This window comes from Protopterus annectens, chromosome 4.part0 (genome assembly GCF_019279795.1).
Source record: "Protopterus annectens isolate FY-2018-M chromosome 4.part0, PAN1.0, whole genome shotgun sequence".
Classification (NCBI taxonomy): domain Eukaryota; kingdom Metazoa; phylum Chordata; order Ceratodontiformes; family Protopteridae; genus Protopterus; species Protopterus annectens.
Genome location: NC_056733.1, coordinates 1,094,488,283 through 1,094,513,298, shown reverse-complemented (window position 1 = coordinate 1,094,513,298; position 25,016 = coordinate 1,094,488,283). Strand labels below are relative to the sequence as shown.

Sequence of the window (25,016 nt, the reverse complement as noted above, 5' to 3'; positions counted from 1 at the left end):
TAGGGTACACTGTGGTTACATTCTTGAAGCTCAACATATAACATACAGTTTAACATAGCATATAGTTTTTTTTTTACATTTGTAAGACAAGTATACAAACCATATTACTATTCACAAATAACATAGAATTATTTACAAAATTCCAGCTAGCTGGGCTGGCAGCTTCGCAGATACTGACAATGCCATTGTATCAGTAACAGTAAAAGAGATCAGTCTGAGAAACATAACTTGAATTGTAATGACTCATTTTGGCTTCACTGTCAACTATGAAAAACACAAACATACAAACCACAGAAGAAAAGCAGTGTGTAAACTGCTTTAATAGCTGTCTGACATTATAATATCACATCTTAACTAGTAAAGTAACATTAAACTGATACTTTCATCTATAACTGTTTTGCCTCAGTAATGGAAGCTACAGTATTACTCATATCACCATCAGTTTGTGTGGACTACAGTACACTTCTTTTTCACCTTCAGAAATATAACTCACCAACATTACTGTGAGTTATAGTTGCAATAATTCTGCCATTATCCTTGAGGGATGTGAACCTGAGTACTGTTTTCTGCACCTTCCTCTAGAAATTATAGTTGTTTGAGGTACTAACAAAGGGTATATATTTAGGAGGACAGATTATTGGAACAGTTTAACAACTGTGTTTCTACTGACCAATGTTAGCCATCATTTGTGGTGTTCTTTTCTAGTAGCTGACAATGCTACTGCACGAATGTAATGCACCTCTCATGCTTCAGCTCCTCTAGTCTCAGTTGATCTGTTCCTCATGTAGTAGCAGTAATATCACATGCCACATCAAGTTCTTTTTCTGATAAACTCACAGTTAAACTGCATTACACACCTGAAATATACTATATAGAGAGCATGTAGAATGCAGAGATTTATCCTTACAGAAATCTAAATCTAAAAGAATGATGGTCGAAGATTAAATGTACTGCCTCAAGAGTCACTCACTGGAAGATTTAATGTAACAAGTACCTCATACATATATACTATTTTACTTTTGGAAGGTCTGTTATATTACTATAACCACTGGGAAGGTTTACAAACAGTAATATATGAGTAATCAGAAACCAGACACAGCTAAGATAGGATCTAATTCGGAATCTCTATTCTACAACATGTCATTCTTCAAGAGTCGGCTACTAGCTAGCAGTGATTTTAGGAAGTCTTTAAAATGTCCCTAAAATATCATTTCATTATGAAGATGTCTTTTTATCTTAGAAAAGCCTACTAGAAGTATAACTTTATTCTTTATGCATTTTACTTTTTCGAGTGTTTACATTTTCATCTCATTTTTTATCATTATTCCTCTGCCAGACTATTTCTGTTCTTGATTTAGATTTTACTTGTGTGGATTTTGTTTGGAGTCAAGCATTCATATAAACTAACTTAAAATGTTGTTTGAATGTGTGGATAATGTTCTAACTACAATTTCATATATAGTGAGTACTAAGACATTCTGTTGCTTTTTTCACCAGTCTCCTGATGACCTCTTGAGTTCCTCCTCTCCACAACATATATCACATGTATTCCTCTGGGTGACAGCAGGTTGGTCCATATGTTTACCCGGAGCTTGAGATGAGAAGGTCAGGAAAACAGTGTTATCATTCTCAAAATGGGGAAAACATTTGTTTTTACTTCACACCCATCATTTCCATGCATGTCAATGGATGGTGGCAATGGGTCTTTTTGAATTTTATACATACCATCATACGACATTTATACAACCAGTTGTACACCCTCAAAACAATTCCTCTTAGGATTCCCAACCTCCACTGGGGAATCTGACACAGTGTATGCAACAATTCACTTTTCTCCTTTCCCCACTGAGGACAGCCTTGAATAACTGCATCATCATTCCTCTCCTACCCTGCACTAACTTCAATTGGTGTCAAATCCATCAATCAAATGTAGGTCACCTGGGACTTAGTCAGGAATTTCTCTATTTACATCAATGGAGCTTGCAGTGAGTCATTTATTCAGCAATGTGTCAGCTATGCAAGTAAAATGTGCATTAACCATATATATTAGTTTTTGCTTTTACCTGTTGTTAATTTGTATAAAATCCTCTATCTTAATGGGAAAAATATAAACAATTCCATAAAGAAAACTTTATGTATATTCTCCTGTAAGGTGCAACAGATATGCAAGATATAAATAATGTTAAAATGGCTGCAGAGGACAGGGACACTTGTTCTACTGAGCAGTTGTACCAAACTGTGAAGTGTGAAATATACAAGAATCTCTGACTTTTGTATGTGGGGGTAGGAATTCAGATAAAACACACACACACACACACACACACACACACACACACACACACACACACACACAACAACAATTTGAAGAGGCAGACTGCAGTAAGGCCACCCTGACCAAGCACAACTACTACAATTTAGTTTGCAGAATTCCTTCTGAATCTGGAACAGCGACGATAAGGCATATAAACATTTTCATTTTAGCCAGGTTCTGTGCAAGCATTTACAATCATTAGTACTTTAAAAGATAGTGCTAATAAAATTTGATTTATTACTTGAGTAGTAAACGTATATAATATGTAATATTTAAATCATGTATTGCATGTTGGATCTAAGGTGTTCTTGAAGTGTTTTTAGTACTGTTTAAATTGATGTCATTAATTGATTAATTATTTAGTAGGTGACTGATGTGACTGGTCGAGTTTTTTATTTTTAAAGTGTGATGTAATTTCCTGTAAACTAACTCTGTCATTTGCAAAGATAGGATGAAAATTCCAAGTTTGTGTTCCATAAAGATCTGTGATTAAGCTGGTGTTATGTTTAGTGCCGTCTCTTATATTGTTTATTTTAGTCTTGTGTTGAATTTTTGTGGCCCTTCTCAAATATTTATTATTTTACTGCAGAGGTGGTTAACATGAGCCTCTCTTTTATTGTCAGTAAATCACACTGGGACCATATTGTTTACAATAAGGTGAATGTTGCCCATGTGCAGAACTGTTAGAAAAATCCTACAGAGACAAATCTGCAGCTCTCACCTCCTTCATTTACATGGATGATGCATTTTTGGGTAACCTAACCACCAGATTCTTTATAAAAATTAAATAAACAGATCCTAGTGCACTGCCTATTAATGTCTGAGAGGGTGCAGTAGAAGAGACAGTCAACATGTTGCCATTCCTGCTATGAGACCTTTGCTCTTGCAATTTTCTCTCAAGGATAGGCTTTGGTTTCCCCATAATTCTGAAGAAGATAAAGTGTGTAAAAGAAAACATAAGTAAATGTAAGAATAAATGTCCTAATATGTGAATAAATACTGTGTTGAAAGAATGCAAATTCTAGTACTGTTGTGTTGACAGAGTCTAAAATTGAACCTAAAAATATGACTGGCATTGTGTTGAAAGAGTAAAACTGTGCCTAAAACTATTCACTGGAATTGTCTAGTACTGGACTTTTTTACATTTACAGCAATCTATCAAAACATGAATATTTGCCTTACTGCAATGAGTTGAGTGATGGTTTGAACTATGACTAAATAATCATAAAAACTGGGGTGTTCGGCTTTATTGTAATCTTGGGTATACTACCACTGGTACTTTTGTAACTATTCTTGGATCTGCTGTTTGTGCAAAGGGACACCTGAAAATAAGAAATTAATCTGGAAATGTGAAGTATAATACATTATCTTCAGTAAAGACAGATTGGGATGTGTAAAGAAATGTTTTCAGTATGAAAAACACTTGTACAGAATCATTAAGGAAACAGATCATTTGGATAATTATGGAAATACACTTGTTAGAATTAACTTCCTTAAACATGATAGGACATTCACTCACCCTCCCTTTGTTATCCAGTCCTCCCCCTTTCTTTTTTTCTATTTTGATAACACAAAGAGCAATGAAATTAACCCATGCTCTTAATGGTGAAGAGGGGGTAAATGAGGAAATGCCTGTGGCATGGGAATCAGAATAGATTTATGGAGGAAAATGGAATTAGTTTTTAGTACCCCTTTGTTTTTGGTACTTTTCTTCAGTCCAGATGATTGAGTAATCAACAAATGTTTCCCCATAACATAATATGAAGGATATCTCTTGGAGTTCTATCCTTAAGCAAGGCTTCTCTTTGTAAATGAAGTAGCTAATAAAATCATGCAGACATACACTATAGTATAACCTTTATCACTGGCACAATTCTGTTACACAACAATCTATCTTATCTGCAAATGATATTAAAGTCAAGTTTGTATTAAGTCAGAGAGTCAGGTAAATCAGGCAAAGTGTTGTGTACATGTTCCTGAACAGAGGACTGCTATTACAGATCATGTGCACTAGGTACTTATAAAAAAACATAAAAGCTAATTTGGAAGAGGTGAGCTTTTCTTTAAAACTGAACGTATAAGTCACCTTGAATTATTAATCCAGAGGAAGAGTGGCAGCTGCAGTTCCCCTGTTTGAACCTGTGTACAAAAAGAGAAGTAGCTGCAGGTTCACTGTTTTAATTCTGGTTCAGATATTGCTTATTTTGCTTTCTACAATTTAATTACTTTTAGGGTGCAAAAAGTGTCTGAGCTACTGCTCTGAGTGACAAGTGCAGCAGAAATCAACTTGATGGACATAAATCAGCCAAGCTGAACTCTCTGACTGCAGTTTTCATGCCAAATCACTCCCAGTGCAGTTTCTAATTGTGCACCAACAGTGACTCCTTTTCTTTTTGAAGATCTCTCTTCTTCATGTCTGTGTGACTTTGGAGTTGGTTTATAGAAGTCTGGAGAGTGTGGGTGGCCTCCTCACATGGAGGGTGCAGGCAATGTGCCCCCTGCAAAAAAAAAAAACTAACTAACATTTAATTTTTTCATGGAGATGACTTGTTGAGCAGGTGTGCTCAGTGAGTTTGTTGCTTGGTGATTTATAGCATGAGGACTCATAGTGGAAGCACAAAAGCAATTTTAAAATTACACAAGAAGGGGAGGTTCAGCCAAAGATAGTGATCTCTGTGATTTCAGTAGCTTACAATACCTCTTGCTTTACAGTTCAGATTTGTGTAAAACTCCATTCACACAATTCCCTAATTTGATTAAAAAAATCACCAATGGAAGCACCCTTGGGTGGGAGACCTTTGAAGAGATTTTTGCTGGAGTGGGTCTTATTGACTACCTTGGAAACAGACTCAAGTACTGACAAACTTTCAAAAGAAGACCTCAGATTGTTAGTGCACAGTGTTATAAGGTCTGGGGGGTCAGTGCCTGTACAGCCTCCTGAATGACCTTCAAATAATCCTGATAATCCAACATTGAAGTCCAGTATTTTTCAGACAGCATGCTGGAGATGGCCTAGACAGTAAAATAATGAAGAGTACTCAGTAAATGTTTCATACGCTGAATACATCTGGGAACATACATTAGCCATTGTCAGTAGCTTCCCATTTATCAAAGAAAATATGATCAGACACAGAAGCAGAAATCACTCATAAAGAGACCATTACCTTTAAGGCTTGTTCTAGAACTTCAGCAATTAGCTTTTCACACAAAGGTACAATAAAATACAGCAAATAAATACAGAACTACAGAATACTTGTGTACAAATTATAAACATATGTAATAAAAAAAACAATTTCTAAAAGCCAAGAATACCAAATCAATCCACCTAAAATTTTTTAGCCTCATTTGGCTCCTATAGCAATGCTATGAGAACCTACTGCTATCTACATAGTTTACTAGGCAAGTAGGGAATTCAACTAAACATTCAGGATGTTCTTCCATATTACATATATTGCACACTCACACAAGCACACTCAGACACATACACGCACACACACACATGCACACACAGAGCTTTCAATGAAATTAGGGACAAATCCAAAATAATCAGGGACAATTGAGGAAACTTTAAAAATATCACTGTTATTAACTTGCAACATTGACAGAATAAAAGGATGTGAACTAATATACATTTTTTAAATTAAAAGACATCTTTATGTCTACTTACTGTCATTATTTATGAACTGCAATTCACCACCTTGTCTTCAAAAGACACCTAGTTTAAGAGGGATGAACAGGGACAGAGCTAAAATTTGAGTCAAAATCAGGGTCAATTGAGAGGTATGTATACACCTACAGGCCAAACAGTCACCAGTCCACCTCCTGCTTAGCCTTTGAACATGGAGGAAATCTCCATCCCTAAAGAAAATATTTATGAACAAAGAAAAAAATCATGTAGACCCCATAAAAAGGCACCCATCTAAAAACTGAACTACTGATATAGTATAGACGGCTATAGTTGAACCCACAACACAAACTAAATAAGAAATGAAGAAACAAGGTTGACCTAGACCTGCAAAGTAATGCGATTTGCATACTTGTAAGGAATGGCTACATGCATGAGGAATGTAGTTAATTATAAAAGTATGATCTGAAATTGTGTATGACTTTTGTTCAAAGGAATCCAAAGAAGTTCAGCTAGGTGATAGGTTTGAGTATGTCAGAAGTTGTGCTTGTAGAAGATAGAAGATAGTAACATAATTTACTGTATTTGGAATATTACAAAAGGGAAATACATTGATGTAATGGAGTGTATAGAAATGAAACTAGAGTATATCTAGCTTAAAAAATTTACATTTTTAAGACAGTTACAATTGGTAAAATGAGATGGTAGTGTGGATAGGACAGAATGTGAACAATTTTAATAGCTGATTTATTTAGAAACATTCTTTAGGTATTCCCAGAGAGATTTTTATTTCAAAATAAACTGTGATTGTATGTGGTTTAGCCAGTGATTCTACATTGTTAGTGAATGTTACTATAACAAACTTGCTTTTGAAGTGATCCAAAAGATTGAAGATTATTAGCATAATTAAATATCAAGAGGAAATTAATTTGGAAAACATGTCTACAACATATAAACTGTCTTTTGCATAATAATGTACTACACTATCACAGTGGCACAGAGAAACAGCCTCAATTTGTGATGTTCTTAACATGAGCTTGATTAGTAAATAGGATGCCAGAACACTAGCCTGTGTGGCTGGTGTGGAGGAATGATGATTTTAACATCACTTGCCAGCACTACCTCTCTCAGAAAGCGTGAGCATCTTCCTACTTCATTAATAGCTCCTAGTGAAGACTGCAACCTGTAGCCCAAGCAGTTAAATGAAAGGAAAGATCATCTGCAGTGGGTGATGCACACATGGAAACTGGCATGAATGAAATATATTGATTCCACTGCAAGCCACAGACACAAGGGGGTTAAAAGGTAGGCAGAGGGGAAAAACACTCTGTATCATCAGAATGGTGTAGCATCAGTAAACGCCTGGCTTCTTGGAGTGATAAAGACTAATAGAAAACAGCTGGGGGTGAACAAATGCAGGTAGCAAAAATTATATCAAAAAGTCAGATATACTACTAAGCCACATAATCAAGTAGGGCTAACAGACAATTAATTATATATTTTAATAATATTGTTAAAGTTGCATACTAATGGAATTGGTGGGTTTCTGAATCCTCCTGGTCAAATTTGGAGAATATTCTGTGAAGTAGCTCCTATTTCAAAGTCATGCATAGAAAATCCATTTCTAAACATGCATTGTAATTTGAGTATTAGCTCTCACCACTTACCAGTAGTTATTTAGTTTAGGAGATATTTTCACTCATTACAACCATAGTAATTACAGCCATAGTAATGTTATGTCTAGTCTTCTGATAGTCTCTTGCAGACCATTCTATCTCATACTACAGTCTTAGTGTGTCTTCAGTGTTAAAAGATGCTATCTTAAAGCCAGTAGTTTTCTGTCTCAGCCATATTAAGGAGCTGACAACTCTTGCAGTGCATGAAGGGCATGCTTTTATGACTGTTTCCACATGGGTCTTTAATGAAAAAGGTCAGTAGTATAAACTGGTTAGCCAGTTTATAAATGCAATGCATAGACGAAATTCTAACAAATTTTAAAAACACACCACATGCATTTAGCGACGGAAAAGTGGAGACGTTCTTCTATAAATCAATTTATACTGTATTGCAAATTGCGCATCAAGCCCTAAGATTCAGATTTTGCACAAAGCTGGGCAGCATAACTAGTTTTATGCTTTATTGAAAACGAGGCGCCAAACTTTAGGATTATGAATCTGTACACAGCAGCATAGCACACTGTCCATAAGATCGACTTTAAGATTCACCTTTCTGATTCACAGTAAAATGCATATGTTCCCTTAAATACAAGTAATGAAGTCCTGCACTCCAAAAACGAAACAACAAATTAGAGAAAGCAAGTTATAAATTCTACTCACCTCTTGTTTACTACTAATATCAACAAGTACATGGGATAAGTGATTTTCTTCCCTTGTTACAGAACCATGTTGATTAATAATTCTAGACCTCTGTCGTTCAGGATTTTGTATTTCTGTGGTTGAACAAACTTCATGAAAATGATTGCGTGGCAGAGATTCCTTACCCCCGCAGTCTAAATAGCCAGAAGTAGTAAATTTCAATCCAGAGGAAACACAGTGCCTTCTACTGTAAACTCTGTATGCCTTTAAAGATAACAGCACTAATAAGCCAGCTAGAAACAAAGATGAAATTACACACAAGGAAATAATTAAGTAAACTGTTAACCTTTGATCATAGTCCTCCAAGTTTTCCACGTCAGCATTTTCCAAATAAGCACCTGAGAAGTGTTCAGCTACTAATATATTTAGTGAAGCAGTTGAGGATAACTGCGGTTGTCCATTGTCTTTAACAACTACAATCAGTCTGTGTGTGTTACCATCTTTGGCTGTAGTTTGCCTTGCTGTTCTTATCTCTCCAGTATGAACCCCCACCGTGAAAAGACTAGGATCGGTTGCCTTGAGTAGTTGAAAGGACAGCCATGCGTTCTGGCCAGAATCAGCATCAACAGCTACTACTTTAGTAACAACATGACCTGCATCTGCGGCAACTGGTACTATTTCAGTGGCTAAGTGACTATTATTTGGCAAAGGATGAAGGATAGTAGGTGCATTGTCATTTTCATCTAAAATATGAATAGTTACAGGAACAGTGGCGTTAAGTGGAGGAGATCCGGAATCTTGTGCCTTAATAAGAAATTGGAAGTGAGTAATTTTCTCGTAGTCAAATGACCGAGTTGCGTAGATGTCACCAGTATCCCAATTAACCGAGATTAAACTAGAAAGCGATAATCCAAGAGCCTGATTTCCAACAGCCTTATAAACAATTTGGGCATTGTGGTTAGAGTCACTGTCAAAGGCTTTCACTGAGTCAATGAAAGAACCGGGATTATTATTCTCTTTTGTGTATATAATGTAGGATGTTTGAGTAAATATGGGTGGATTGTCATTTACATCTGAAACCTGCAAATGAATGACTGTTGTACAAGATAATGGAGGTGACCCACCATCCACTGCTACTATAGTGATGTTGTAGTCAGAGTTTTCTTCCCGGTCAAGTTGTTCAACTGATATCAATTCATAAAAATTTTTCAAAGATGGAATTAATTTGAAAGGCTGTTGGTCTATAACGGAACAATGCACTTTCCCATTTTCTCCATCATCCCGGTCTCTGACGCTCAGAAGAGCTATCACTGTTGGAGGAGATGAGTTTTCTGGAAGAGGACTCGTAATAGAGGACACAACGATTTCAGGAGCATTGTCATTCATGTCAATTATCTCAAACACAACTTTACAGTGAGCTGTTAATCCACCACCATCTTCTGCTTGTACTTCCATCTCATGAACTTTATTATCTTCATAGTCTAGCATTTCTGCAACTTTTATCTCCCCAGTTTGCTCATTTAATTTAAATTTTTTGGTGTTCGCATTAGAGATACGACTAAACGAGTACTCAATTTCACCATATAATCCTTCATCCAAATCAGTGGCTGTAACTTTAAGAGCCACAAAGTCCTTTGCGGTATTTTCTGCAAGTCTAATTCTGTAAACTGTCTGATTAAATACAGGATAATTATCATTCGCATCTAAAACAGTAATGTGCACTTCTGTTGTCCCAGTTCTCTGAGGATTACCACCATCTCTGGCGATCAGATGTAAAATTATTGTATCTATCTTTTCATAATCCAGCTGCTTCACTAACACAAGTTCAGCATATTTATTACCATCGATTCCAGTTTGGGTATTCATCTGAAAGTACTCAGACTGGGTCACCTGATAGTCCTGGACTGCATTGATCCCCACGTCTAAATCTTGTGCCTTTTCTAGGGAGTATCTGGTTCCCAGTGCAGTAAATTCATTTATTTCCAATACATACATCTTTTTCCGAAATCGTGGTGCATTGTCATTTAAATCCAGAATTTCGACTTCACCCTCATAAAGATGCAAGGGATTTTCAATAATAACCTGGAAGTACAATCTACACGGACTACTCTGACCACATACTTCATCCCGGTCTATGTTTTCCTTTCCTAACAACATTCCATTGTTAAGGTTTATTTCAAAGTACTGGGTTCCACCCTCGGAAACGGTGCGTGCTCTGCGGGTTTTAAGTGTTTGAGGGTCCAGTCCGATGTCATTCCCGATATCCGAAATAACGTAACCATTTCCTTGTTCTTCGTAAACAGAATATTTTAGCTTTAGTGCATCTGTCGTGCAAATAATAAAGATGTGCAGTAAATATACACATTGCCTTGTCGAGAGCTTGTATCTGTGAAAAACGCACATTCTTGAGGCAAGAGAAGTCACAGCGCTCAGTTAGCAGATCTTTAGACACAGATGATGTTATCTTACTGAATGAAGTTGGTAATTCTGAATGCAGGCAGAGCCCTTAAAATCACAAAGGGTTGGAGCACACGTCTGTGTCAGCAGAAACCAGCAAAGCTGGATGTTAACTATTTGCCTTGCATTTTCAGCGTACATGGACCGACAGTGACACCTAGTGTTGTAAACGATAAATGCCTTGGATTGCAAAACCAAGTTTTATTTCATTTTCCTCCTAAGGCTCTCTTAAAACTTCATTTTTAATAACGACATTCTAACTGTAGAAATTATGCAGAAGTGTATCAAGTATAAAAATTGGTGTCGTTATAGCAATTTATATATTGCTAAAAGAGGACTAGCTATTTTTTGGAAACTACATCCACACTTCAATGCAGTAGTGATACCTTCCAAAAATGTAACTAACGCTTCTCTCAACCCCCAACTCCCAAAACACACACACGCCTCACATATTATCTACGTCAGGAGAACTACTTTAGTTCGTACTGTAATTTTAAAAATACAGATATGATTTTTTTTACTGAGACCTGTTTAGCAATGACAAAAAAGTAAATAAACAGCAGCAATAATATGCATTAATACGTCATATTAAAGAAAACTAGGTATACTATTTCTGTTAAAAGACAATTGAAGCTCCTTCCAGTTCGATCTTCAAAATGGGAAGAAAGGTGATCTACATACTATACCTCTTAGCTGATATAATCTGCATATTTATTTAGGTGGGGTTACGCTGAGCACCTAGGACCTACTACTTCATTACCATTTTTAATCACACTCCACGTGCTTCCCCATCTGCTGGAAGAGAGTTCGGGTGCTATTAGAGGATGTTTTATTACACAATTTGGTCGAAAAATTAGATGATCGAGAGTAGGGCAAGATCACTACAAAACATACCCCTCAAACTCTTAGCCTAACAAATCTGGGCGAAGTCAAAATAATATGGGGGAGGAGGGCTCAAAAATAGGGAGAGAATTGAAATATCGCTGTTATAAACTTAGAAAGTTGAAAACAATAAAATGTTTTGCTTTAGCATGCATTTTGTGAAGAATAAGAAGGCCGAAACTCAAATGTTTGTCATTATTTAGTGACTTCCATCTTCAATGATTTTCCTGAAAACTGCGCATTTTATGAGGAACAAAGCAAAAATATCAGGCAAAAATTGGAACATTCTGTGAAAATCTTCACAGTAGAGATGCATGCCACGCAATTAGGGTTGCAGAAAAAGCAATTTACCGGCATTGTGTTATCTCAGAACTGGAATATATTTAGTAGCATTGGGGATGTGGAGGCAAGACCCATGCAAAAAGGTTGTTTTCTTAACTCATGCACAGGTGATCTTTCAGAGCATGCCTGTTGAATCGTCAGTGTTTATTTTTTGTACATTTTTGTCAACTTTGCAAGTGTTTCGATTGATTTTAGTATACTGTCTGTCTAGATACGTATTTTGTTGTTGTGACTTTCGGCTTTTCCCGGTTAGGGGTCGCCATAGCGGAACTCCGGTCCGCTAATGATTGGCAGTTGATTTTTACGCACCGAGTTGCCAGCCGTGACGCACAACCTTCAACGCATGTCTTCACGCAGAAGACGCTCTAACTGAGAGTTGAACCGGACAGCGTCGTCTTAATAAAACTCGTTTTACTTTCTCGTTTATGTCTATGGGAACATAGACTGGCTGGTAAGCTAAGATCTTTTTTTACTATGATTCAATATTTATTTTAATACCGCAGTCAAGTACAAAACCTATAGTTCTGCTATTGCTGCAACCAAATGGGCAATCTTCTGATGCCCTCTAACACTAGTAATGAACAAGACTCTAAGCTATTAAAGTTCCTTCCGCTGAGGTGTAGCTACCAAGCTCCTTTCTGAAATCAAAAGGTCTGTAATTATGATCCTCAGAATAGTGGGACTACAACTGCAAATAGAGGAACTAGTAAGTCCAACATGTATGGGGTAGCTTGATCTCTGAGTTAGTCTATACAAACAGTAAGTATATGAGGTCTACAGCTCCCCTTCACCTAGTATTTTAATGATATAACAGTGAATTTCACAGTTTGCTGTTATTCTGATTAAATGTCATTTATGCACTTTGTTAACCTTTACTTTTTTCCTTCACTCAAGCAGATATTATTGCCTAGAGTGTCTCTTTTACTTGAATTTATGGTTTGCTATTGTCAGACACCGCAGTTTTACAATGTAATTAAGGTCACACATTTGAGGTCTTACTATCTTACAGGCATTAAAACTCCTGTGAAACTTAACAGTTTGCATTTCAACAGTAATGCTGCCAGCTCCTTGACAAAATTTTTTTTTAGTTTATCATAACCCATGTATTCTGTTGCCTTCTACATATAAACATCTCCATTTAACTGGGAAGAGAATATTTTGCCCATTTTATTTTTGTTCTCATTCTCTTGTGTAGCATAGCATTCAAAAGTACCCAAGTATGACTATATGAGCTTGCTTGGTCAAGTTTAGAGTGGTGTAGTTCTGGGATTCCTTAATTTACCAACAGTAAGTTTCACTCCTGTAATCTCAATAAAATTGGCTTGTAGCCATCTTTAAGGTTTCAGTTAATTTCTCAATTTTTTACATTGATTCTGTAAACATTTTAACAGAATACAGAAAAAGTTCTGAATTTGGGAACTGCCATGGACTGACATCTCATTTCAAGTTTAACAACGTTGTAAAATAGCTGCACAGACTTAACTTCTCAGAAAAGGGAAAAAAGATTTTTACAAGTCTCTTAACATTTCTTAGTTTTAGTTGTACTGCAGCGAAAAACACGTTTTTTAAATACAATAATAAATATTCTTTTTGTTGTAGATTTTAGTACTCATCTCTATTACACATTATTAGCAAAAGCAGCAAAACACTCGTTTGCAGCATGACATTTGGATACAGCTACTTATCATATAATACCACTGTTTCTGCAAAATGACAACACTAGATCTGGTTTTGATGACACTAGACCCAGAAATTACTGAAAGCATAGCTTTTTTTTCCTCAGATCACAAGTTACTCTGTCTCTCTCAATATATCTGTGTGTGCAGGTAGATAGACACAGTTAGACTGCAGTTGGTAGATGAAGGGGTTTATCCAAACCTTTTGTCAGTTTTGAGGTAAGAGAATGCTTCAGATGTGTGCTGTGTTAAATGCATTTGTGACTGTGTTTTTTGTGAATGTGTATGAGTATTTGGCTTGGTTGTAGTTTTTGTGTGTGTGTGTGTGTGTGTGTGTGTGTGTGTGTGTGTGTGTGTGTGTGTGTGTGAGAGAGAGAGAGAGAGAGAGACAGAGACATGAAGAGAGAGAGAGTGAGAGAGATGGGGTTATAGGGGAGCTAACTCATGTGAAGAATTTTTTTTGCTGCTTTGCTTTATTTTTTATTTATGGTGCTTTGGGGAAGTGACAGTTCACTAATGAATGACATTCCTCCGGATTCTCAAAAGCTTGCATGGAGTGCAAGATCAGTGCAGGAGCTCAAGCAGGCAATATGTCTGCCGTGCGATCCAGGAACAGCCTGCAGGGGCGTGCATGAGCACTCCTGCACTAATCCTGCACGGACTAAGCCCTTGTATGTAAATCACCCCATTTGCAGGAGAAATTCTTGCAAATTAGGTGATATTGCAATCTAGAAAGCTTGCGACCATCCGTGCAGGACTAGTGAAATCTGCAGAAATGTACTCGGTTAGTAACAGAGTACATTTCTGCAAAATCCAAAATGAAGCTATGACAGCTCCAAATAAAGGCTGCATATCATTGCGGAAGCATGCCAATGGCCAAGTATAAGGCCACTGGCATTGCAAACAATATAAAAAATAAAAAAATCAACTTTTATTTTTTTTTAGCTGATCTCGGCTGTTTAAGCATAGGGCAGTGGCATGGAAATGGGATTGGGGGGATAATAAAATAAACATAAAATAAGCATTCTAACTAAAATCAGTATTCTGCCATGCAAGTCAATGGCAGCATAAGACAACCTGGCCAGTGAGTAGTGGTTGCTAAGGGGCAGGGGGCTCAGTGTGAGACATGTAACTATGCATTAGCAGGCAATCCTATGCAAATGAGGGGAAGGATAGTGAATCCCAGTTTTCCCCAGCATGCGAGTCGGGTCCCAACAGTGTAAGAGTATGAATAGCTGGGTACAAGCCTAGGAGGTAGGTGACATCATGAGGGGTGTGTCAGGTATTCTGTAAGTGGATTGGAGACCTGTGGCTCAGGTTTGCTCCTTGTCTAAACCTGCCTAGCACGCTTTACAAAGTGTAAGTGGGTGTACGCACCACACACTGGGTTTTACAGGAAGAAAAAAGAAGTTAAACCAGGAAATAGCAGCATTGTGCACATTTGTGTACTCTCTTTGCGTGGCACACACATGGGCTTAAACAGGGAGGCAATGGGAAGGGAAGACAGCAGTAGGAAGGTATTCAAGGAGAACTAGCATAGCTGGCAGGTGAAATGTATCAGAATCAGCCAATTAAACAGGCAGCAGACTAGCCCAGCCCAGAACACTACTATAAACTAAGCAAATACCCTCCCTCTGGTTTTTCCCACACTCTACACCACCAGTGTATACAAGCAGGAAAATTTTAACAAACAAACCTACAAAATGAGAAGGGCTGCAGCAGGCATCATAGAACATGTGCAGAGGCTGAGGGTGGTGAGGATGTGAATGCCGCCGAACAAACCACAGTGAGGAGATGGAGAAGAGTGTACAAATCCAGGGTAACCTACCAGGGTCTACATGAGCTGGAGATAGTGGAGCGCTATAGGGTGGACAGAGACCTCCTACAGCAAATTGTTGAGCTGTGCCAGCCACACCTGGCACACCAAACTGAACGTGGGGAGCTCATCCCAGTGGATACCAAGGTATGTGTAGGCCTAGGTATACTAGCCACAGATACCTCCCAAAGCACAACTGGGGATATCATGGGGATCTCACAGGCATCAGCATCCAGAGTATTCCACCAGTTCCTGGATGCCATGTCAGCACATGCCAGTGAGCACGTATATTTCCTCAACACCCATGAGGTGTTGACCAGCAATATGCATCTCTTCCACCAAATAGCAGAATACCCTGGGGTATTGGGTGCTATAGACTGCACGCACATATGCATCAAAGCACCACCCAGTGAGCAGGGTAGAGCCTACATCAACTGCAGGGGCATCCCCTCAATCAACTGCCAGGTCGTATGTGATGCCCAGGGCATTATAATGAATGTGTGTGCTGGCTGCCCTGGAAGCTATGACGATTCCCACATATGGCATCTGACGCAGCTGTACCAAAGATTTGCCAATGGGGACATCCCCTATGGTCACCTAGTGGGGGATGCTGGGTACACACTGGAGCCGTGGCTGATGACACCCATCAGAAATGCACACACACCTGAACAACAACTCCATAATGAGGCACACGCACAGGCCAGACATATAATAGAGCATGTGTTTGGGATGCTCAGGTCATGGTTCCGGTGTCTGGACACATCCGATGGAGCCTTGCAGTATTCACCAGCTACATGTACCCAAATTGTTATGGTATGTGCTATGCTACACAATATGATCCTGTGGAAACAGCTGCAGCAGGAACAGCATGGGGCAGGGCCACACAGCCCCCCACCAATGCCAAGGCCTGTACAGGCACAGAGTTACCTGGAGGAGGAACAACCTGAGCCTGCCCCAGTAGGCAGAAGGAGATGTGCCCAGTATGCCCTGGCCTTGGCAAAGAAGCAACACATAGCACATGCACTGACACAGTAGGGACCCAGGGAATGACACCTCTCTCTGACTCCCACATACAGTAAAAGGGATGCCAAACATGACACTACCTGTGCTTAACCATGTATAGAGCATGTACTATGTGCATCTGACATAGGCAGCCCTCCAGCACCATCCGCAAGTCTGGCACACCCTCATGGTAAGTCAACCAACCAATTGCCAAATGGAGTAGAATGTGTTGTTACCTGTAGCTATAGTATGGATGCGAGCATGCAAGGGAATTGGGTGGCTGAATGCTATGGCAGCAGACAGTAGACATCCATAGTGGCACCATGACATCTTTAACACATACTGGAGTCACCACAGTAGCCAGTACTACACGGGGTGACAAAACCCACTGCAGGAAATGTGCTGAGCGACATGTGTGTCCATATGACCCAAACATGCCAGTCAGGACGATTCACATACCCAACAAGAGTCTCAGCCAGCAGGACAGATGTAGTCAAACCCAAACATTGCCTGTGCCATGGCCCCAGAATGATGGCTATGGTTAACCTCCCCCCAGGCCTACACAGACAGACCACAGCAGGGCAGGCAGTGGGATGTTAGTTCTGAAGGGTAGGAAGTCAGACAATAATATGTAGGGCAACCAAAGCCACGATCTGTAGTACAATGGTATGCCTCTAGTCAGCATGATAGTTAGCAATACAGAATGAAATGGAGTACCTGACATACCAGTACATTCATATCAAATGTGTAAAAGTGTCTTACATAGTAATGTAATAACAGTCAGGTGTGCCCCCCAAACCCTGTGTAGAAATAGTCAGGTGTGCCCCCTCATCCTACATAGTAATGTAATCACAGTCAGGTATGCCCCCCCACTCCTGTATAGAAATGTAGAAACAGTCAGGTGTGCCCCCCCCCCGCTATGCAGAAATGTAGTAACAGTCAAAGCCAAATGATCGATGGATACCCTGCAGAGACAGCAAGCTACCTGCTGGTGTACAACACAAAGGTCAGCACTGCAGCACAAACTACCTGGACACAATCCACACATTCATTACAAATGGCCATACTCAGCATGCTCACACACTTATGAAGGCAGTGTCAGGCAACAGCATACTGAAAGGTCATACTGGGCATGCTCACACACTTAGAGAAATGAGGCAATGTTAGTCAACAACATAGAGAAATGAAGGCAATGTCAGTCAACAACATACTGAAAGGTCATACTGGGCATGCTCACATGCTTAAACACATGAAGGTCATGACTGCAAACACCAGTGGACCAGATATATCTGGCAGTTGCAGTTGTTAGTGCAGACACTTGTCAGTATGCACCACTCATGCCTTGCACACACAGTGGATAGGAATACAGACACATATGTCAGGACAACACATATAATAAGCCAAAGGTAGATGGACATAGATGTGTGGAAGAGGGTGACTGTGACAAGGAGCCATCCACGCCTGTCCCACCCAGCACACAGTCAAAGGGCCTCAAACACATAGGTGCAGATGTCACTCACTGCAGATACTAACCAACAGTATCTGTCAGCATTACAGACTATGTGGTACACGTGTCAGCTGTGCAACATGACTGTACAAGGAAGTAGTCATCTACCAGCTGTATACATGTACCTGTGACATATGACCCCATGTGTGCCCGCATGTGGAACCCCTAGATGAATGGGTTATGGCCCATGCACACCGCCCTCCTCATAGTCCTACTATGACAACCTGTGGGAAAGTTGTAGCCCAGTGATCTATGTGGTGCATCCCATAACTTTGTACTGCTGTAGTGTGATAAACTAGTTAGGTAGGAGTTCTAACCCCAGACTTGGCAACTGTGTGTGTGTGAGTGTGTGTTTGTGTGCATGTCTGAGTGTGTAGAGAGCAATGCTTTTTATGGTACTCACACTCCTTATAATTCATATACTCAACTTTGGCAAGGATGCTGATGTCACCCACCTAGAAATACATCTCTGGGAAGGTTGTAGCCCAGTAATCTCTGTAGCGCATCCTGTAACTGCATACTGCTCTAGTGTAATGTAGAACTGTGGTAGAGTTCCATCCTCACCCATGGCAGTTCTGGATGTTTTGTGTGCATTTCAATGTCTGTGTATGGAGCAATACATTATAGGCTAGTCACACTCAGTACATTTCAAATAGCCTACTTTGGCAATCCTGCTGATGTCATTCATTGTGGAATACACCTTTGGGGAAGGTGTTCTCTATTAATCCACGTGGTGCGTCCTATAACAGCTCCATGCTGTAGTGTGATATAGACTTCTGTTAGGGGTTCTATACCCACACATGTAAGTTGTGGATGTTTTGTGTGTGTTTCAATGTCTATGTATGGAGCTATGGATTTTAGGCTAGTCACACTCAGTGCATCTCAAATGGCCTACTTTGGAAATCCTGCTGATGTCATTCATTGTAAAATACACCTTTGGGGAAGGAGTTCCCTAGTAGTCCCTGTGGTGCATCCTATCACAGCTTCATGCTGTAGTGTGAGATAGACCTCTGTTAGGTGTTCTATACCCACACATGTTGGTTGTGGATGTTTTGTGTGTGTCTCACTGTCTATGTAGGGAGCAATGCATTTTAGGCTACTCACACTCACTACAAATTGAATGTCCTACTTTGGCAATCCTGCTGATGTCATCCAATGTGATATACACCTTTGGGGAAGGAGTACTCCAGTAATCTCTGTGGCGCATACTATAACTGCATAGTGTAATAACCTAGCTAGGTAGGAGTTCTACTCCCAGACATGACAGGTGTGTGTGTGTTTGTAACATGTATCCTGTGCGGAGGTGGTTGTGTGTGTGACACCTGTGGCCAATGTGGAGCGGGTTGTGCATATTTCTTACATGGTGGCCCTACTAAATATCACAATGTCCACCATACGGGGATAACAGATGTGAAATAGCTGAGAGGCTGGGGTGCAAAGCCATACCCATACATGTGACATCAAGGCCAGGCAATCACAGTTAGCAACCCCAGTATTACCCAGAGCACACTCTCAACCCATGTCTCATACACACACATATGCCTAGGTAACAGCCAATATGTGGGTAGTACACTGCATATTGACCACTGATAGTAACTATGGGGTGATAGCTGTGGGCTACAGAGGGCATAGCACCCTGTCCATCTGTCCAATATGCACGTATATGCAGACAGTGCACCTTCTCAATGTTCCCCAATGGACACCTAAAACACCTGTAGTGCCATCACATGTAACCCACAAAGGACATACCATGCCTGACAACATGCCCTGTATTAACAGATCCCACTGACACCAGGGAATCCCGTTAGCATGCTATCAATTTAGGTGCAGGGCAAACCTGCTGTCCATTACCAGTTCCCACCACAGGTGGGCAAGACTGGCACATCTGATGATAATCTGTGTTCACAATGTGGACCAGACACCCCAGGTACAGTTCCACATGTCACTGTGCATGCATGTTGGAGGTGTGCACATCTCAGACACCATCCATGTCATGGACTAAGGAACACATACATGGCAAGTGATGCACAGTATTGGCCACACACAATAGTCACCCAGGTGACTGGATGGGGGATACAATACCCACCTGTGTGGGCAAATGCAGACACTACAGCCCTAAGCCACAATGCAGACCATCGTCATGTGGCCTGATGCCAAGGTATACCCATTGCCTAGCCTTGTACAGCCATCTGGCACAGTCAACCACCACACAACCGTGCAGACATGCACCCATGCATGTCAGTACTGGCACCCTGTGTGTCTGTGTGTGTGTTGTATGGTGCGTATGTTCACATCCACACTCCCTACTATCCCCATGGGCATACTGAAGCATGCTGTCTGATGTCAGACACCTCCCCATACCCTTTGCCCATACAACCCCCATATGACCCATGTGGTGCATATGACACCTGCACAGTGATGTGTTGTGGCAATCCCACTACTAATGAGTTGTAATCCTGGCCCTGCCAAGTGTGTCAATGTGTGTGCATCCCTGGGAGAGTGTGGCTGTGTTGATGCTGGCACCTGTTCATGTGGACAGGCACATGTACGTCCCCTACCGTATAGCTACTGTATCCCTGTTGCAGATGTCAGTCACCATCCCATATATGTTCTGAGGGCTCCACAACAGGTAATCCATGTGGTGCATCCAATAACTGCATAGAACTGTGATAGCACTACATAGTCTTCAGGGGTTTGATACCCTGTGCTGGTAGGTGTGTGACACAAACATACTGTGGTTTTACTCTCCCACTACTCCCTGGCTTGTCTTTGCCTCTGTCTGCCTCTCCCACCCCCTCTCTGGTGGATGTGGAGACCTACACCTGCTTTGCTTGGCAGCAGCATGTGTATTTTAAGTGATGCTCATGATCAGCTGATGGCCTCTGCATGAATTGCAGCCCTCCCCTAGCTGATTGTATGTGGAACAGCTGTGGTAACATTCCCATAGCCAATTGCATGGAAACACACTACAATATCTAGGAACATCATGTTGGTGTTGGCCCTTTTCATTTACTGTGAGCAGGAACTAGATCTGTTGTTTGGCAAACAGCATCTCAGATGGATTGGGGATTTACCTCTAACAACATACACTGTGGAAACAGGGCAACACACAGGAGGATATGCCTGAGCTGACTACAGACTGTAAGTGCTGCTATACTGCATTTGGATTACTGTTGGTTTAACAGTGTGTGTGTGTGTGGATATGACTGTCCTACATGTCTCAATATCTGCCATGTCAGTTCCATGTTTATGAGGCATCCCCATCTGCAGGGTCATCTGCAGACAGGGCAGTGTGTTGTGCCTTTATTTTCATGTGTTACCAATGGAGCATCTATCTGTGGACTGCAGAAGGTAGTTTGAGGATTGCAGTCTGTAGATGGTGAAAGCCGTGACAGTTACTGGCTTCTTATCTCTCATAGGACATATGCTGCAACAAACCCTGTTACAACAGTAAATGTATGAGGTTATCACAGGAACATGTCATTATTGGCCCTGTGTATGTGCTTCCAGCCACAACTCTGTCAATCTGTGTATGTATGTCGTGCATGAAGAGGTGCATATGTGCTGTATACCATAATTAGTGTCATCATATCTGATAACAAGCAAGTGAGATATCAGACTGCTACACATGTTATATACAGTAGAGGTTATATTGAATGACATAACCAGGACATTCTGTGGATGTTTGTACAGTACTGAGGTCTGTGTACTTATGGTGAATGTTGACAGTGTGTGTATTGTTAAAATGTACTTTAGCCTGTGTACAGACTGTGGTAGATGTCATTGTTCTAGGTCCCATCCTATCTGATGTTACATGCTGCTCCACTGTATAGTACCGTATTGGCATACATGTTTGTAGGGCCATACACAAACATGTCCCATACCACAGACAGCCATCAGACCAAACTGTGTAGCAGCCCAGTATATGTAGTGTCAGTCTGTGAGTGGCACATATGAGGATGGTGTCGAACAGATAGCCCATATACTGTAATATTATGCTAGCTTAACATATGTGGCTATATTCATATTGGTTGTGGTTATGCACTTTCACACAGGTGTATCTTACCCTGTGCTGTGACATGCCTGTAGAGCCTGCTATATATACAGTTACATGTACATTCCCCCATAGGAGATGTAGGCCAGTGTTGAGCCAGTCTGCCTATAGCCTGCACAGTGCATTGTTACATGCCTAGCAGCTTAGTGTACTTACCCAATGAGATGTAATGTACAGATACTTGCCAGATGTGCTGCTGCCGGGCCTCTCAACAGTCATGTATGTCAGACAGAGCAGTGGGATGCTGTACATATGTATGTCAATATCTAGTGGGTAGTATGTGGCCATGGCACCCTTGTACCAGTGGTTATTATGTGTCAGGCCAGATAGGGGTGTGTGAATGCATAACCTATGGTGGCAAATGTATTCCAGTCGTTATGTGTTATACCCATCTACATGGCTGTCTCTATCCATATTGTCAGGCATGGTACACATGTTTAACACTAAGGTGTTATGTGTATACCTCTGGACTGTACAGAGTGTGTCAGAATGTCCACATATATTGGCCAATATCTCTCCTGCAGTCCACAGGGGCATTATGTTCTAGCAGTGGTACTGTACTATGATGTCCTTAGGATGTCTGTCAGTAGTCAATGGCACACATTATAAGCAGATGTGACCTCCAACACACACCATGTCTGCGAAGACAATCCCAATGACAGTAGCAATAGTCTACTAATATACCTGCTATACATACCTGACATCCCCTTGCACTATGACTTTGGGACTATAGAGGCTGGGGTAGGGCTACACTCCATGTCCAGGACATATGGTGGGAATATATGTACATATTATTATCCAGATAGCCATATATATATGATTACACATGTGTAGTACTTCCAATCACCACTGTCATGGCAACCACCTACTCTAAACCCCTACATCATGTGGGTGTGGTTCCTATACACTGCCTGTGTGATGGACATCCTTCCTGTGTGTGGGCATCAGTGTTACAGACAGCAGGTAGTAATACCTATTACAGAAGAACCGGCACACTCAGGGCAGCTACATATTTGTAAGAGGTTCCAGAACTACAGAGTGTGAGTAGAGTTGTGTTATGCTTTGTATAGTACTGGTGTTACAGGGTGTGTGTGTGTGTACATACTACTTAACCTTGGAATGCAGTCTGTCTGCATAGCTCTCAACTGTGGGCCTATCCTCTTGGTGGCCAGAGGTGTGCCTATCATGTGTTGTCTGTCCACCACACAGGTCCTGTGTCAGATATTTCACTGGCAGTGTGTGTGTGTTGAGTGCTATCAGTACATGGCTACATCCATTTCTGTTTCTAACCTCAATTCCTTGACTAAGGGTATGCTGCAGACTATCCTGTAACATCCGCAACTTGCTTAGTGTATGGCAACAGTTTTCCACATTTGTGCCTGTGTTCCAGCCTCTGTCCTCCACCTACATACCAAGCTTTGCACATATGACATGCTGTCAGGGGGGTTGTTCAGTAGTGGGCTGTGAGTATATCACACTGCCATTGCTGCCATCAGTCCACTGCTGTTGTATCTCCCACACATACGGTGGGGCTGGGGCCATATATGTGTGGGCGTCACCTACAATACATGTGTGCTCTTATGCACTCCAGAGGCCAGTGTATGTAACAGTGGTATATGGCCCTGTATTATTGAGTCTGGGGGGAAAGCAGCATAAATGACCTAGGCTATTAAAAATGTGGGGATATCAGGGGTGAGCTGCCTTAAGGTATCTGGATGTACAGTACTGTATACTTCACCTATATTTACATTACTTACATAAATTGGGTTAATGCAAGCCTACCGCCTCCTGCCATACAGACTGTTTTGTTTATCAGTGTGCATGTGATCATGTCAGTTATGCCTTGTTATGTAACAGTTACAACCCATTTGGTCACATGACATCTTTACCACCAAGTGATTTTGTACAGAGTGTAGATAGAGGCTGCTGAAATAAACACTTGCATTACATACTGTTGATTGTTTGGTATCCTGTGGCCCAGTCTATCCTCACTATTGTACAATTTGAAGGGCTTGGCCTGGACAGCAACAGTTGTGAGTTGTGAATCTTTCCACACTACTGTATTAGTATAACTGTTTCACAGTTGCACTACTCAGTTTATATGAATGTCAGTGCCTGAACAGCTATATGACATGGCATATAGAACTTTAATAGTACACAATTAAAGGTATTCTATTTCTGCAAACCTGTGTGTGGTGTTTTCCCTATGACCTCTCTGTGGGTATATGTTGCAGGCAATAATTGTCATTTGTATGGGTGGCTCATACAGTGTCCAGCTGTTCAGGTGTTAACTGTAGGCATAATGGCTGTTCCATATTGTGTGCACCTTCTACATATGTATCTTACTGTACATATATCTGCGTGTGTATGTGTAATCACATGTATATCTATATATGTGTGTGTGTGTGTGTGTGTGTGTGTGTGTGTGTGTGTGTGTATATATATATATATATATATATATATATATATATATGTATCTGCATATCTGTGTCTATGTATCTGTATCCTGGGGATGTTGATGGCTTCCACATTTTACATTTCCTATGGGAGGCAGACTGTACTGCATGATATGTTACCAATACCAGCCTGGCATCATACAGGTGGGACGTAGCACTGTTAACATCTTGAGCCCATGTCGTGTCAGGTCCTGGTTATGGGATCTGCAACACTTGGTAGTGTATTGCAGGGAAGACTTGTTTGGCTGTGGGGGGATGCCTATTCGTACAAGATGTATAGTGTGTGGGGCCTCTAAATCCCATTAATGGTGCATGTGGACATATGTGTGTTTGTTAATCTGCCATTGCTATCTACAGATGTATGGCCATATATACCAATATAGACATATATATCTGCTTACATATATATATATATATATATATATATATATATATATATATATATATATATATATAACTATGTCCGTATATACCTACATAGATATATATCTGCGTACTCATATGTAACTTGCTGTGTATATGTAGACATATAAGTGTAGGCACATATATGTGTCAATGTAGGCATTTGCATGT

At 40.4% G+C, this 25,016-nt stretch overlaps 2 protein-coding genes across 2 annotated transcripts in view; both read right to left on the bottom strand.

The window, feature by feature from the left end:
* Window positions 1-25,016, bottom strand: part of LOC122799768 (protocadherin beta-15-like) — a 142,291-nt gene that overhangs the window by 73,363 nt on the left and 43,912 nt on the right. The gene's annotated exons all lie outside the window — the stretch shown is intronic.
* Window positions 5,213-25,016, bottom strand: part of LOC122800102 (protocadherin beta-15-like) — a 35,262-nt gene continuing 15,458 nt past the window's right edge. The window contains exons 2-3 of the mRNA XM_044069625.1: window positions 8,273-10,575; window positions 5,213-5,323 (exon numbers count right to left, since the gene is read on the bottom strand). Coding sequence (XP_043925560.1) covers window positions 5,213-5,323; window positions 8,273-10,575 — 2,414 coding nt within the window. The remainder of the gene's footprint in view (window positions 5,324-8,272; window positions 10,576-25,016) is intronic.